The 17,074-nt window shown below is 32.7% G+C and overlaps 2 protein-coding genes across 3 annotated transcripts in view; one reads left to right on the plus strand and one right to left on the minus strand.

The window, feature by feature from the left end:
- Positions 1-10,298, plus strand: part of LOC106130972 (homeobox protein PKNOX2-like) — a 34,560-nt gene extending 24,262 nt beyond the window's left edge. The window contains exons 6-11 of the mRNA XM_060952911.1: positions 33-123; positions 863-937; positions 2,591-2,727; positions 5,433-5,568; positions 6,832-6,912; positions 8,314-10,298. Of these exons, the coding sequence (XP_060808894.1) occupies positions 33-123; positions 863-937; positions 2,591-2,727; positions 5,433-5,568; positions 6,832-6,912; positions 8,314-8,426 (633 nt within the window). The 3' untranslated portion in view covers positions 8,427-10,298. The remainder of the gene's footprint in view (positions 1-32; positions 124-862; positions 938-2,590; positions 2,728-5,432; positions 5,569-6,831; positions 6,913-8,313) is intronic.
- A 2,964-nt stretch (positions 10,299-13,262) lies between these two features.
- LOC106130993 (scavenger receptor class B member 1) overlaps positions 13,263-17,074 on the minus strand; it is a 74,797-nt gene continuing 70,985 nt past the window's right edge. For both annotated transcript variants that reach the window (XM_060952909.1, XM_060952910.1), the window contains 2 exons: positions 16,848-16,979; positions 13,263-15,957 (listed from right to left, as the gene is read on the minus strand). In XM_060952909.1, the coding sequence (XP_060808892.1) occupies positions 15,451-15,957; positions 16,848-16,979 (639 nt within the window). In that variant the 3' untranslated portion in view covers positions 13,263-15,450. The remainder of the gene's footprint in view (positions 15,958-16,847; positions 16,980-17,074) is intronic.

Here is a 17,074-nt window from a genome sequence, read left to right on the forward strand (position 1 = left end):
ATATCTAAAAAAAAATTATTGTACGATTGCAGTCTCCCCCGGCGCCCCCCGCGCCGCCCGCGTTCCCCCCCGCCGCGTTCCCGCACGCCGAGCTCGCGTACCCCCCGCCGCACAGAGATACAAGTAAGTCAAAATTCAAAAAAAATTCAAAATTTTTATTCATTACTATAGGATACTATATATCGCTTAATAATTGTCAAAACGTATGGTTTAACAACATTGGTTGACGTCAAATAAATTACTTAAAAACTAAGTTTACTGCCGCTTCCAAGGCGTCAGTGCAGAAGAAGCGCTAACAAACTGCACTGCAGCATTTTCTTCAACGACGTCAACTTCACAATATTACCTAATTAAACTTAGAATAGAATGTGGACGAGAGAATACATTGTTCAGATTTATATATTTATGAGATTTAATATTGAAAAAAGAAAAAAATATATATATATACATATATACATATATATATATATATACATATATATTTTATGGATTGCCAATTTTTTTTTAAGTGACGCATTCATTCTTCATTGTGTATAGAAATCAATCATTTAGTATAGAAATAAATATAACGCCACTGTGGCGCAGCTGTAGCGCTTGTCTGTGACACCGGAGGTCCCGGGTTCGAATCCCGGCCAGGGCGTGGTGAGAAAAGAACTTTTTCTGATTGGCCGACAATAGTTAGCTCTTAAATTTAAGAAAGAGAAGTCAACAGAACTTGTAATTAAATATGTGTAGATAGATGGATGGATAGTGTCGTGTGGTTCCCGGCAATTTATCCCGGTAAAAACTATAGTTCCAGTGATATTTGCGAAAAATTGTTTAAAAGTAGGAAAATTAACCCTAAAACCTTATTATATTTCAGCTCCACTAGTTGTCCAAGGTTCAACTCCGATTAGTCAAATTGGCGCTGGACTTCTAGCAACGGATTCTTTTACAGGTAAATTTATTTATTTTTAAAGGCAAATTTAATTTTAGTTTACTGTATTATGTAAATAAACATACATACATACATACATATGGTCACGTCTATATCCCTTGCGGGGTAGACAGAGCCAATAGTAAGTCGCCTTTTATGACATCCATGGGAAAGAGATGGAGTAGTCCTATTCTTTTTTGTATTGGTGCCGGGAACTACACGGCACAAATAAAAATACATGTAAACACATCTTTATCCTTTACAGGGTGGGTAGACAGAGCCAACAGTCTCGGCAAGACTGATTGGCGACGTTGAGCTTTATAGCTTCAAGAGTTTGGTGATGCAAATAGTGACTGGTTGCTAGACCATCCCCTAAAAGAAGAGTCAACCAGTTTATTCGCCTACCCCTTGGTCGCCTTTTACGACGTCCATGGGAAAGAGATGGGGTGGTCCTTTTCCAAATTGCCGGTTACCACATGGTATTATGAATAAATAAATGTATATAATTATTTTAAAATATATTATGGATGTTAAAGATTTTTTATCGGATCACAACATCTGTTAATCTAAATTAATTGTTTTTCAAAAATTTGTTATTTTAAAAGAAAAAAAAAACATAATTAATTTTTTCTTTATGTCTGGATATAATGTCAAGACATGATCTAATTTGTTGACTTCTGAACTATCTCAGATTTATATTATTAGATAAAAAATACAAAATATTGCCAAAAAAAAATATTGTTAAATTTAAATGTTTTTGGTTTTCAATTTGGTATATGTATCAATCAATAAATAGAGGAGAGAGACCAAAAATAAAATTTTGTTTTTTTTTTACGCATATTTTGATCAAATATTACAAATAAAAAGCTTTTTGTAGTAGGTACGTATATTTTAATGATTTATTTGCCCCATATTTTGTTTTGGTTCTAAGTTACCTTGACTATTTGAAACTAAAACACTAAATAACGACAAAGGTATCCAAATGTGAATTATGGAACTCCAAACATGGAATACGTCACGTCTATATCCCTTGCGGGCCAGACAGAGCCAACAGTCTTGAAGAACTTTCTACATTTAGGCAATAAGCTAGTAACCTGTATAACTATTTGAATCTCAATTCTATCATTAAGTCAAACAGCTGAACGTGGCCATTCAGTTTTTCAATATTAGGGATACCTTTTCATATTTGGTCACTCTCCTCTGACGATTTGATAAACTTTGAAATGATGGAAGACGATTTAAAACGAGAAAACTTTTTTTTTTATATTTTAATAGGCGCACATGTACACTTCGATAATGTCACAGAGTAGAGAGAGAGAGAGCAGCGACATGAAGTGAGTGAATGAATCTATGATTCTATAATGGCGCGAAATTTGAATTATATTTGACACGATTCTTTTAAACATTTATGTTGTTATTATTAAATGAAGTGCACACCAATCCAAATAAAAAAAAAAATACTGTCATATTTTTTTTTCAACTCACACCAAAAAACCAGATTGTATTTTTTTTTTCAAATTAATTATTGAAACAGGAACGAATTCGAACAACTCGTGTTCATCCGTGTTCGGTATGCAAACAAAAAAAAAAATACTGTCATAAATTTTATTTTTTAACTCACACCAAAAAAGCCAGATTGTTTTTTTTTTTTTTTCAAATTAAATATTGTAACAGGAACGAATTCGAACAACTCGTGTTCATCCGTTTCCGGTTCCCCCCCGCCCGAGGACGACGAGGAGGGCGGCAAGCGGGGGGTGCTGCCGAGGCACGCCACGCAGATCATGAGAGCTTGGCTGTTCCAACATTTAGTTGTGAGTGTTGAGTTATTCAAATTCAAAATTCAAAAAATTTATTTATTACTAGCTTTAGCCAGCGGCTTCGCCTACGTTAATTTCGCTTCCATAAAAAGATTGCTTAGATAAAGAGCCTTGCATAAAGTAGCCTATATTCTAATCCAGGTAACTAACTATATCTGTGCCGAATTTCGTTCAGATCCGTTCGGTAGATTTTGCGTGATGCGCGTACAAACATACAGACAGACAGACAGACAGACAGACAAAAATTAAAAAAAAATGTTTTGGCTTCTATTGACCCTAAAAAGACCCCTTATAATTTTTTTTCTTAAATATTTTCAATGTACATACAAAGTTTTATTATATATATGTATGGATTATAAGATACTTCGTATCGCTTAATAATTGTCAAAACGTATGGTTTAACAACATTGGTTGACGTCAAATAAATTACTTAAAACTAGGTTTACTGCCGCTTCCGAAGCGTCAGTGCAGAAGAAGCGGTAACAAACTGCACTGCAGCATTTTCTTCAGTTATGAACAGAGATCGGTATAGGTAGATTGATTTTATGTATTTACATCATGAATTACCTACCATAGAAAGCAATGGATAACATGGATAAGCCTCTTTTCCGGGATTCCATTTCAGTACTTACACTTACAGTAAACTACATTGTCCGCGGGTAACATAGGACTACAATTTACGTGAACGAAGTCGGGGGAAAACAGCTACCACTAATAAATTCTTCATCCCACTTGTGAAAATTTCGGAAAAAATCTTAATAATTTACAAATCCCGCAATCCCGGAGGCATGTCCATATTAATATATACGTTTCAGTTCATTGACCCCAATTCAATCTACCTATTCCGATCTCTGGTTATGAATGTGGATGAAGCGAAGGAAGTGTGCAGAGATCGTGGAAAGTGGAAAGAGGTAGTCTAGTCTCTGCCTACCCCTCCGGGAAAGAGGCGTGATTTTATGTATGTATGTATGTATTTACTTAGCGTGTGCGTGCGAGGTTCAAAAATATGTATATGATAGAAAAAAACATCATAGATATATAATAGGAGATATGCATAAAATTTTAAATGGCCTAAAGTATTTTTTTCTCGAATACTTATTACCGCCATATTATAATCGAAAGGTTTTTTTTTCATTTACTTATTATTTAAACCCCTAAATTATTATCCAAAAAGTGCAAAATAACGGCGCGAAATTCAAGATAGCAAAACGCGCCACCATTGGTCGACCAAAATGTGACGTCATGCGGCACAACATTGAATTTATCGGTATCGAAGCTCCTATTGTGTAGTGAGAAAAATAAATATTTAAAGCTGTTTTCTTGTGCTGATTGTAGTGGAGTTTAGTTTAGATTAGTAGTAAATGTAGAACGATGACTGAAGCTGGTTTTGTCAAAGCACAATCGGACAATCTACCGAAAATAGATGCATTTATGATGACATCATATTTTGCATCAAATCCCGATTTTACGAGCGCAGAGATCAGAGGAGTGAAAGCTGCAAGGTAATTATTATGTTACATAAAATATTTTAGCCCATAACATGGATTTTTATTAATAAATGCATACAGCAGTTCACTTATAATACACCAAAACATAACCTATACATATCCAGTTGTCATTGCTCTGAAACTTATATTTTTACGTCTACAAGGTAATAATATAAGTACAGTACATGTTATATTATTGAAGTTCACTCAAGTATAATAACTTTGACTTTGTGTGTATCTGAGATATATATATTAATGATTTAATTTCTATAAATTTATATCCTAATTTAATAGCTAATGCAAAACGTACTTTTTACTAATTCACACTATGCTGTACCTAAATAAAGTATACTTACGTTAAAATGATCTTCACAACAATATAAACGCGATTTAGGAGATACATTATCCCTTCTCATCACCTTACACCACAGTTTTCGTATATTCGCATCGTCTGGAATACGAAAAAACAATTTGTCTGGTGTTTTTCGAGTAGTATTTGTGCACTTTGGTACTATACAGTACTTATAAGATGCCTTTTTGGCTTCTTCCATGATTTTAAAGTTATCAATACTGTAAATAAGTACGAAGTAACTGAAAAGTTCACAGTAAATAAACACTGAGAGTGCCGCGTGACGTCACGCAAAGCGCGCGCAAAATTACGGCGTTTGAACTGCTCAAATAAATTCAAAGTTTTAAATTTCATTTTGAAAAATATCTAGACTTTTTTGAAGCTTAATTATATTTTTTTCTACATTACAATGAAGTAAAATATTGATTTATGACAAAAAAAAAACATGAATATTCCCTATTGACGGTCGCTGTGGCGCAGCGGTAGTGCGCTTGTCTGTGTCACCGGAGGTCCCGGGTTCGAATCCCGACCAGGGCGTGATGAGAAAAGAACTTTTTGTGATTGGCCCGGGCTTTGGATGTTTATCTATATAAGTATTTATTATAAAATATAGTACCTATCGTTGAGTTAGTATCTCGTAACACAAGTGACAAAGAACTTACTTCGAGGCTAACTCAATCTGTGTAATTTGTCCCGTATATATTTATTTATATTTATTGTAAACATATTATTATGATTAGATAATGATTATGTTTAACTATCACGGTTCATGAGATACAGCTTAGTCATAGATAAGCTTAATAATAGAAATTCGTTACATACGGAAATATGGATAACAGTGACATTTGCGCCCGTATCAACAGCATCCGTATCCGACGGAAGAGGAGAAGCGAACGTTGGCTGCGCAGACGCGGCTCACTTTGCTGCAAGTCAACAATTGGTTCATAAACGCGCGCAGGCGAATACTACAACCGATGTTGGATTGCTCAGATAAACCTGGTGAGTTATACATACATACATACATAAAATGCGTGTGCCGTGTGGTTCCTGGCACCAATACAAAAAAAAAAATAGGACCACTCCATCTCTATCCCATGGATGTCGTAAAAGGCGACTAAGGGATAGGCTTACCAACTTGGGATTCTTTTTTAGGCGATGGGCTAGCAACCTGTCACTATTTGAATCTCAATTTTATCATTAAGCCAAACAGCTGAACGTGGCCATTCAGTCTTTTCAAGACTGTTGGCTCTGTCTACCCCGCAAGGGATATAGACGTGACCATATGTATGTATGTATGTATACATAAAATCACGCCTCTTTCCCGGAGGGGTAGGCAGAGACTACCTCTTTCCACTTGCCACGATCCCTGCATACTTCCTTCGCTTCATCCACATTCATAACTCTCTTCATGCAAGCTCGGCGGTTTCGGGTACTCTTGACCTGACCCTTTACCTATATTACTGGTGTTAGTTATATGTATGAAATCGAGTCACTTGTCCGTACAATGCCGTGTGGTTCCCGGCGCAAATAGAAAAAAACGAATAGGACATGTCGTGTAACTTGGGGTTCTTCTTTTGGGCGATGAGCGAGCAACCTGTCACTATTTCAATCTCAACTCCAACTTTTCCATGGATGTCGTAAATGGCGACTATGGGATAGGCTTATGTACTTGGTATTCTTCTTTAAAGCGACGGACTAGGAACTTGTCATTATTATCATAAAGCCAAGCTTAAGTTAAATGTGGCTGTCAATCAGTCTTTTCAGACTGTTGGCTCTGTCTACCCCGCAAGGGATACAGACGTGATTGTATGTATGTATGTTCCCCTAGTAGGCACAGACTACATAGCCCACTGACACTAGCTGTTGGCTGTAATATTACAAAATAATTCCAAAATTTTCAAATATTTTTTAATATTAAAATATAAATAAATATATACCGGACAAATTACACAGATCGAGTTAGCCTCGAAGTAAGTTCGAGACTTGTGTTACGAGATACTAACTCAACGATACTATATTTTATAATAAATACTTATATAGATAAACATCCAAGACCCGGGCCATTCTGAAAATTTCTTTTTTCTCATCATGCCCTGGCCGGGATTCGAACCCGGGACCTCCGGTGTCACTGACAAACGTACTACCGTAAAGCGTATTATCAATTTTTTTTTAAATTACCCAAATTTTTACAAATACAAATACTTTATTTGCTATAAATGCGGTACAATTATAGGCGTTACAAAGTTTTTAACTTTTTTCCAGTCGGAAAGAAAAGTAAAAATGGATCCTCAATAAACAAGAGATATTGGCCGGACGCTCTCTCCAACCCACAGTTTACAGCTGGTGAGTAATTACGATGGCATTTACATTCGTGGCAAGTGGAAAGAGGTACGTCTCTGCCTACCCCTCCGGGAAAGAGGCGTGGTTTTATGTATGTATGTATGAGTAACTAAGACACTGATAATCATAGATCGGAACAGGTAGATTGATTTTATGTACTTGCATCATGAATTACCATAGAAAGCATAACATGGATAAGCCTCTTTTACGGGATTCCATTTAAGTACTTACACTTACAGTAAACTACATTGTCCGCGGGTAACATAGGACTACAATTTACGTGAACGAAGTCGTGGGAAAACAGCTACCACCAATATATTCTTCATCCCACTTGTAAAAATTCCGGAAAAAATCTTGATAATTTACAAATCCCGCAATCCCGGACGGAGGCATGTCCATATTAATATATACGTTTCAGTTCATTGGCCCCAATTCAATCTTCATATTCCGATCTCTGCTGATAATACAAAGCAGTTTTCATTCGTCCTGACCTGACTTCAGTCCCGGTTGCATCCTCACCACTCTGGAGAGGAGCCCGGGGTATGCCTTCGACCATGGACCCTGGATTGGGTGATTCAGGTTGTATGTAACGTTCAAAAAGGTGGTTCCCAGGCACCAAAAGAATAGGACCACTCCATCTCTCTCCCATGGATGTCGTAAAATGCGACTAAGGGATAAGCTTTTAAACTTGGGGTTCTTCTTTTAGGCGATGGGCTAGCAACCTGTCACTATTTGAATCTCAATTCTATCTTAAAGCCAAATAGCTGAACGTGGCTTTCGGTTCTTTTCAAGACTGTTAGTAGGTACCTACCAAATTACTGATTCTCGATGTCGACTCGATTTTGATCGTATCTCGACCGCGTCAAGAGTAACCCTGCAGTTCTTTGTATTTATAAATATTATACAGGATGACTTTTAATTCAACTGCATAAATTTAACTGTTATGTTTACTCATCTAAAGGATATTAAAAAACGTTAAAAGAAAATTATCGGTTCATATTTCAGAAAGTACGAAAGAAAATAAAAGTATCAAAATCCACGATCCTAAATACGTCATATCACCCCGGCCGGCGGAAAAGCGACGCGTAAGATTCAGAGGTCAACGACACAATTCATTCAGCTGAGCGATCTCGACAGCTCTATACTTTACTTGATCTTGATACTAGAAAAATAATTTATTTTTCAGACATTTATTCACATGTTTAGTTTTAATTTCTTTTTGTAGTATTGGTCTTTAATAAAGCGTGTGACGTAGTTTTGAGGGTTTTTTAAATGTGAAAATGATGACGTTTAATTTAAATAAAAATAGGCTCAAACGGCTCATAAGCATGGGTATAGTCTATGTTTAAAAGGATGCAGTTGTTTTAAATGTCACCCTGTATATACGTATTTAAATTTTTCCAGGACTGCTTTCATCATCAGAAGACGAGGAGCAAGATGCCGAGCATTCCGGAGACGAGAACGAACATACAGATGAACAGACAGACGCCAACTATTCCATTCAGAGTATGCATTAAACGGTAAATGTGATTGAAAACAAACAAAAAAAAACGAAATATTTCGCTTAATATCTAATCATAATTTATGAAATATGAACAGTTGAGTGTTTTAAAAATATAAAAAATATATATATACAGTTTAAAGAGATCTTGATGTATACAAACATATAACCCATTATTTGTATGGAAAATAATTAGATTTATTTTTAGTAAGTAGTATCGGAAAAGAGAATAGGACCACTCCATCTCTTTCCCATGGTTGTCGTAAAAGGCGACTAAGGGATAGGCTTACAAAGTTGGGATTCTTTTTTAGGCGATGGACCAGCAACCTGTCACTTTTTGAATCTCAATTCTATCATTTAGCCAAATAGCTGAACGTGGCCTATCAGTCTTTTCAAGACTATTGGCTCTGTCTACCCCGCAAGGGATATAGACGTGACCATATGTATGTATGTAGTATCGGATTCATTTAAAAGTCAAAATATTGCTCGCTCACACGATCTCGCATCTAATTACTACGTTACCTATAAAATAAGGCACAAGCAATATATACATTATAAATAAGCATATTTTTTTTAAAATTATCATTCAGATAATATACTATCAAATAAAATATGGTCTGTTTAAAAAAATTAATGTAATAAAAAAAATAAGATTGATAAAAAATACGATAAGAGTATACGACTTAAAAAGAAAAGGGTATACGATTTAATTTAATGTAATCTATTATTTGAACAAACTAAAACACTCAACTGCACATATTTGTCTCATAAAAAAAAAGAAATAACGTCAAATCTCTAAATTTAATTAAATTTGTAGTTGGCTGAGGTCTAACGAATATTGTAATCGAAAAAAATATTTTATGTAAAATTAAAAAAAATAAAAAATATTTTTTTCAATTATTATAAATTATACAAAAAATATTCCGCTTTGTCAACTATATTAACCCAGTTTTACAATAAATAGATTTACGGTCTTAATTACATTTGCGAATGTATAAGTGTATAAAAGTATTATTAAAGTATTTCATGACACGTGTCACCTTTTTTTAAATACGAAAAGACATATTTATCGGTATACTATTTAATTAAGTCGTAATATATACTAAAATGACTGAATAATTGGTGGAAAAAAAATATTGTTTTTTTTTATTACTTTTTTCAATAATTTTTTTTTTAGTAAAAATTCATCTTGTAAATAAAATGATTTATCGATTTTGTTGATAGTCGATTGATCGTTAACACGTCGACAAATTGTGAAAATGTTCGTTTGGATAAAATTTAAATTCCTTCACTCATTATTCAGTCAGATTGAACCGTGTATACGTAAAAACATACCTCACTATTAAAAATTTTATTAATCATATAATTAAAGTATCTTGAACGTATTCTTTAAAAATAAAATTTACGATTTATTTTCAAATGAAATGTTTTGGATAGTTGACAAATTAGATTATTGTGATTCGTTAATAGCAGGCAAATTTTAAAATCGAGTAAAACTAAAACTAAAGTAAAACTTTTAGTAATAAAATCGGCAAAAAAAGTCTTTAGTTTTATTAAGGAAAGTATAATTTAGTAAAACTTATTTCAATGACAGTAGACAGCTAAGTCAGCTAACCAAAATATTTCCCAATCAGTATTCACTTTGGCAATAAGAAACAGCTCATGATTTTTTTTTGTAATTTTATTATACACAGCTTAAAAAGCATACTTTATTATAATGTTTAGTTTTTGGGAAACTCGTTTAAGGTTTTTAACGGAGCGAGTTCGTCAATTTAACGACCGGTTGTGAGTAAAATAGTTTTTTTTTTAATTTTCTTCAGCCGACTGAAAAAAAAGAAATAGCATAAGGATATTTTTTAACCACAAAAAAAAAAAAAAACTATAAAAACCGTCCATAGTCGAGATTGTATTTATTTAATTGTAAAAAGAAATAAGTTTTAAATGTACTCATTGTAATTATTATTTGTAATAATTGATTTCTGATGCAGCCATATTAGGATATAGACATTCTATTTTATTGCCTTAAAGGGATTGTGCGAGGCATAGATATGAGATATTTTTTTTTGTCACAAGAAATAATACAATTCTTTTCGTAAAATTCGACAAAAATACTCCATTTATAATTCGTTTTTTTTTCTTCTTCTTAATAATGTGTAAAGTTAATTCGGTTTGGCAAGAACAATCGGAAGTAGGTATTTAGATTTTAAAAAGTCATATGTATAAATAAATTATCGCATAAATGTGCTTTTTTACATTAAACGTGAATGCGGAAGTGACTATTTCTCAAAATTTATTATCGTATAAAAATGTTTTATTGTAAAAAACATAGTTGTACGGTAACAAATTAAAAAAATATGTCGGAATAAGAAAAATTATGACAATTTTTATATACTCGATTTTTTTTTGAGCAGTCAATAAAAAATTATTTATTGAAATATAGCCAAAATCTTTTGTTTTCCAAAATATTTTAAGTGATTCACTTTATTAAATGACGATATACTTAAATATGTTTTAAGTAAAAGAAAAAAAATTTGCTGTGCGAATTAACGATATTTCGATTCTATATAAAAATTATCGTAATTTTCTTATGGCCATAAATAAGTGATGTTGCCTGTTATACGAAGCAAACGATATACGTAATCGGATGGTGAAATTATAATAAAGATTTTTATAATTAATAGAGTCCTGTAAGTATACTGTCGTAGTTATAAATTGTGATTAAATATTTTCTCGCGATTGGATAGACTGAAATGTTACGTGTATATTATTGAGCGCTTGACACTAATTGTACGGTTTTTAATTGAAAATTTTCGTCAGTTATTGTAGTTATACATAAAAATCATGACACTTTCCAGGAGTCGTGGACAGAGACTACATATTTACACTTGCATACTTCTTTCGCTTCATCCACATTCATAACTCTCTTCATGCAAGCACCTCGGTTTAGAGTACAGTGCGCAGAAGTCAAATTTTTGTGCGGCGCGAAAATATTTGAGCGGCGAGCCAATCAGAGCGCGTCGTTTGAATCCGCGAACTAAACTCTCCGCTATTGGACAACTATTGTGAGCGAGATAGCTGAAGACAATTTGTTTTCGGATTTTAAGTTGTAATGTGCTTATAATAAGGTTGTTATCTTATTGAGTTTTCATTCGGTTCGATTTGGCGATATATTGCTTTATAAACGAGGCAATACAAACAAGATGTACTCTAATGCCAAGTTATTAATGAATAATTAATTGAAATTCTCTGATTATTGTAGATGTTGTACGTAAGTTGAATTGTGATTAGTCTATTTTTTTTTACATTATGAATTAATATTTGTATGTTTATGATTGAAGTATGGACACACATCAGTTCAGTCTATGCTGTCGTGGTAACTTGGAATGATAAAAACATGCTATTTCCTAATAATAATATTGTTATTTTGCTTTTTTTCTCCTGAGCCGTGTAAGTGAATGTCTTAAATTTTACATGTAAGATATTATATTAATTGTTTTATACTTGTATTAATTTGTATTCGAGATATTTCGATGATATTCGAGAACTGAATAATTCGCCGTTATTTTTATATAAAACTAGCGACCCGCCCCGGCTTCGCACGGGTGCAAAATTATAAATGTTATTATACATAAAAACCTTCCTCTTGAATCACTCTACCTGAAAAACCGCATCAAAATCCGTTGCGTAATTTTAAAGATTTAAGCATACAGACAAACAGACTAAAATAGCGACTTTGTTTTATACTATGTAGTGATTAACTATCATTCATGACAAACATAACATTTTATAGTATATATGTAGTTTGGGTACTCTTGACCTAACCTTTTGCTAGTATCACATTATTTCATTAAAATCGGTTCATTAGAAGTTCAGTTAACAACGTTCAGGAGTTTCATTTAAAATTTGGCAACACATAATTTATTGTTTATAAAAAAAATATACAAAGTGTATGTTAATTTTTTATCATAAGTAATATATATTTTAGTTTCATTAAAGAACTGCTGATTTTAACTCTATGAAATATGTAAATAATCTATACTAATATTATAAAGATGAAGAGTTTGTTTGTTTGTTTGAACGCGCTAATCTCAGGAACTACTGGTTCGATTTGAAATCTATATATGAAGCAAAGAAATAATGGAAAATGAGAAAAAAAACGGGGACATTTTTTCATCCTTGAGGGCTTCAATGATGCACTCCACGCGGACGAAGTCGCGGACAGCTAGTTTTTTTATATTTCAACTTTCGTCTTCCGTAGGAGCTAGAATTATATTTAATTTTCTTTTTTATTTTTTAAATGTAGACATTTACCCGGCTCAGATGTTTATTTTTCTTATTCCAAGATACGCTAGCCTATAGTGAAAAATTGTCCAGTTATAGTATACTATAGTTATAATGCTTTAGTAGTTATAAGACGATCATGTTGATAATATTTCATACTTATAACAACAGCGTAATATTTTGCTAGTCAATAAATTACTTTTTAGGCTCTGAATTATTTAATTTTATTAACCCCCACCCCTGATTCCTGAAATACTTAAAATTTTATTAATAAAAAAAAAATAAACACACATCACGCATAAATATGATTGCGTTTCCGAAGTTTATGAGCCTATCCCATAGTCGCCTTTTACGGCATTCATGGGAAAGAGATGGAGTGGTTCTATTCTTTTTTTTTCTATAGGTGCCGGGAACCACACGGTATGAGAAGATTAAGATTATTTTCGATATATTTATGGATGTTGATAAAGTAATGTGTTGTTTATTTTATCTGGGTAAAAAAATATACATTCAATATTTTCCAAATTATCTTTTTATTACAAATATAGATTTGATACAAAAAATAGGGATCTTAATATTATATTTACAATTGTAAAACTAAATTCATAGAAATATAGTCCTTAAAACCCTCTTATAAAATACAAATGGACTGTATTCATTGTAGGATTGACGCAAAAAGTCTTACTGCATTAAAGCTTTTAATGGGTCCTTCATATGAAATTACTAGGCAAAGATAACAGGCAAATATTATACAAAATGGATATTACATATTTTGTAACTCGTGTAAATAAGGCATTTCTCATTAAATTGTATAACGGAATATTAAATTGCTTTATTAAAGTAAATTTTATTATTAAAATAGAATTCTCCATACACTGAACACATTCTAAACAATCATTGATATTATTTAAAAAAATAATCAATTAATTGGTCATTTTGCCGTTGATATTGTCATCATAATTTTTTTTAAATATTATAGTAAAAATAAATTTATTATTTCTAATTAACATACATAGGTATTTGTTGTATAAAATATCAATGTAAAATTGAGCAAGTATTATATATGAATGAATAAACTATACGTCGGTTCAAAAAGAATAATTATAATTTTGTGCATTTTTATTATATTTACCAGTCTTCACAAGAATTTTCAATATTTTGCTTAAATTCGGTATAATTTTATTTATTATAATTAAAATTACGATCTATTAGTTCCAATTACATTTCTTATTTGTATTGTAGGCTTTTCGAAAGGAAAGTTCATTTTAAGAGACTTTATAGAGAAAATAGAAATAACATATTTTCTATTAAAATAAAAATGTAAGTATTTGTAGTGTTGTGCGATTTTTTAAATATTCATCTTGAACATTTTTTATTCACAGCAAGAACAGACAAAAGTATTGTTTGTATTTCGTAATTAGACTATCGATTTGAAAATTTTAAGAAATACAATGATTCTATTTTTAATCAAATATAGACTAGGATCATTTGTTCATAATTTTCAAGTATCTTAGAAAATTCAAGCATTATGAAAATCAAGAAATCATATCAGGACATCCAAGATCATAAATTGAATTAAAACGTCAAAAGAAAAAAAATGGTTTCATTAAAAAAAAGTAAAGGCAGAGATTTGCCGCCCATTTCCACTTACTCCAATATTTTTTGTAGTTTTTTTTTAATATTCTAACATTTAAAGATGCAGCATTAGTTCTGTATTTAATTAAAAAAAAAAACAAAAAGTGAAAATGTCTTATAAGCCTTAATCAATGCCGAAATGTAGAATTTAATTTACGATAACATAAAGAGTCATTTTGTAAAACGGCTGTTTACAGTCTTTTTAACTAAAATATGTAGCCATTTTAGAAAATAACAAAGTTTACAATTATTATCTATTAAAATATCAAAATTTGGCCAATATACGTAAACTAAGGATGGAACTTACTTGTTAGTGTAGAACTTAATTGATAAAATCATCGTTTCACTCATACGAAATTAATTATTGTTGTAAACTAGATTCAGATCACATTGAGATTTCAGTAAAGATGGAATGTAGAATTATCACAAAATTTATCATAATAACATATAATTTTATCAAGTATACCACTGGTAGAAATACCTAAACCAATTGATATATAAAGTCAAATTCCACTTATAGAAACGTGACAGATTTTTAATCTAGTCCCATCCGAATAAAATAATGAGCAAATTTTCATTTATCTCGTAAGATTCCGCAAAAATTGGAACCTTTACATTCAGTCCATAACACAACCTTAGTATAACCAAAAACAAAAACCGTGTTTCATATTTTCGTAGTGCAGTAGCAATTATGTTTAAATTTAAACTTGGGATTTTAACTGTGTTATAAAGATAAATAAAAAAATAGTAAAATCCAACTGTGAACTAATCTTTGTACATGGATCCACTTAAAGGTTATATTCAAATCAATTTCCAATGTTATTAGATAAAAAATACTAACAATGTATGAAATTCCCGTTATTTTTAAATTATTTTTATAAAAGCTATAATAATTTTGGATTTTTTATTCATCTTAAGACAAAAAGTCAATTCTATTTCTCCATTTCTGGATTTTTTATTTATTTCCTAAATTTATTTTGACGACGTGATAGTGAATTCCTACGAGTTGCTTTCAAATTTTATTTTCAGTTTGTATCTTTTGCGATTTTCAGCAAATACGCATTCATTTAGGTACCAACACGAAAACACGGTTCAGAGTTATCACACGTACAACAAAAAACAACCTACAAATCCTCGGAAATTCTTAACAAACTATATCTCCTTAATTCCGATAGAATAAACGAATTATCCGCCCTAATCAAAGATTCTCTTTCAATGTCACAAAAGTTTGTCCTCACAAAATCACTTTTCAACTCGTCCAAACTTTGGCTCAGTTCTTTTTTAACAACATTCAATTCTTGTAACTTCTCTAACTCTTCCGCTTTTGATATATTAGGCGTGGAAGGTATTGGATTCAACAGCTGATAAGACGTATCCTTATGAGGCAATAATTTCTGTGAACTGTGAATTATGAGAGTGGAACCCCTTCGTATTGTTTCCCTCCCCATTTCGACAATCTCTATGGAATTTTGTGGGATCACGAAGTTCTTGTATGCTCTCACGAAGCAAATGATCAACGTGAGGATTCCGAATGCGATCATTGAGTAGGACAGGAACGGCGCAGCGACCGGACCGAAAGTTGTGGCGAGGAAGATCCAACGCCAAATTGGAGTGGTCACTTCGTGAATGCCCTGGGAACAGATTTATTGCTTAAATATGCATACATACATATAATCACGTCTATATCCCCTGCGGGGTAGACAGAGCCAAGTCTTGAAAAGACTGGTAGGCCACGTTCAGCTGTTTGGCTCAATGATAGAATTGAGATTCAAATAGTGACAGGTTGCGAGATATTACTGGACCGATTATGTCGGAATTTGATATACAGGTAGAATATAACCTAGAATAATATATGTATAAGTGCCGTGTGGTTCCCGGCGCCAATAGAAAAAAAGGAATAGGACCACTCCATCTCTTTCCCATGGATGTCGTAAAATGGGACTAAGGGATAGGTTTATATACTTGGGATTCCTCTTTTAGGGAATGGGCTAGCAACCTGACACTATTTAAACCTCAATTCTATCATTAAGCCGAACAGCTGAACGTGGTCCTTCAGTCTTTTTTATATCTGTTGGCTTTACTACCCCGCGAGGGATATAAACGTGATTGTATGTTATGTAACTTTTAATACATACATACATATGGTCACGTCTATATCCCTCGCGGGGTGGACAGAACCAACAGTCTTGAAACGACTGAATGGCCACGTTCAGCTATTTGGCTCAATGATAGAATTGAGATTTAAATAGTGACAGGTTGCTAACCAATCGTCTAAAAAAGAATTCAAAGTTTTCAAGCCTATCCCTTAGTCGCCTTTTACGACATCCCTGGAAAAGACATGGAGTAGTCTAAAAGAAGTCTAGAAATCTCAATTCTATCATTAAGCTGAACGTGGTCTTTCAGTCTTTTTTATAACTGTTGGCCTTACTACCCCGCGAGGGATATAAACGTGATGTACAATCATGAGTATGTTATGTCACTTTTAATCCCGACATTTTTATTAATATGTTCTGATACGCACCTCTTCAATCCACATGACGGGGAAGATAATGTCGGGAAACTTGTTGATATTGTTGATCATGATGTTCGGGGCTCGATCCACCTTCAGGTTGAGCTGCACCCTCACGAAGCCCTCCAGGGGAACGCCGATTTTCTGGGGGGAAAAAATTTCGTGCGTAAATATAAACATAAATAAATATATACGGGACAAATTACACAGATTGAGTTAGCTTCGAAGTAAGTTCGAAA

This window comes from Amyelois transitella, chromosome 30 (genome assembly GCF_032362555.1).
Source record: "Amyelois transitella isolate CPQ chromosome 30, ilAmyTran1.1, whole genome shotgun sequence".
Classification (NCBI taxonomy): Eukaryota; Metazoa; Arthropoda; class Insecta; order Lepidoptera; family Pyralidae; genus Amyelois; species Amyelois transitella.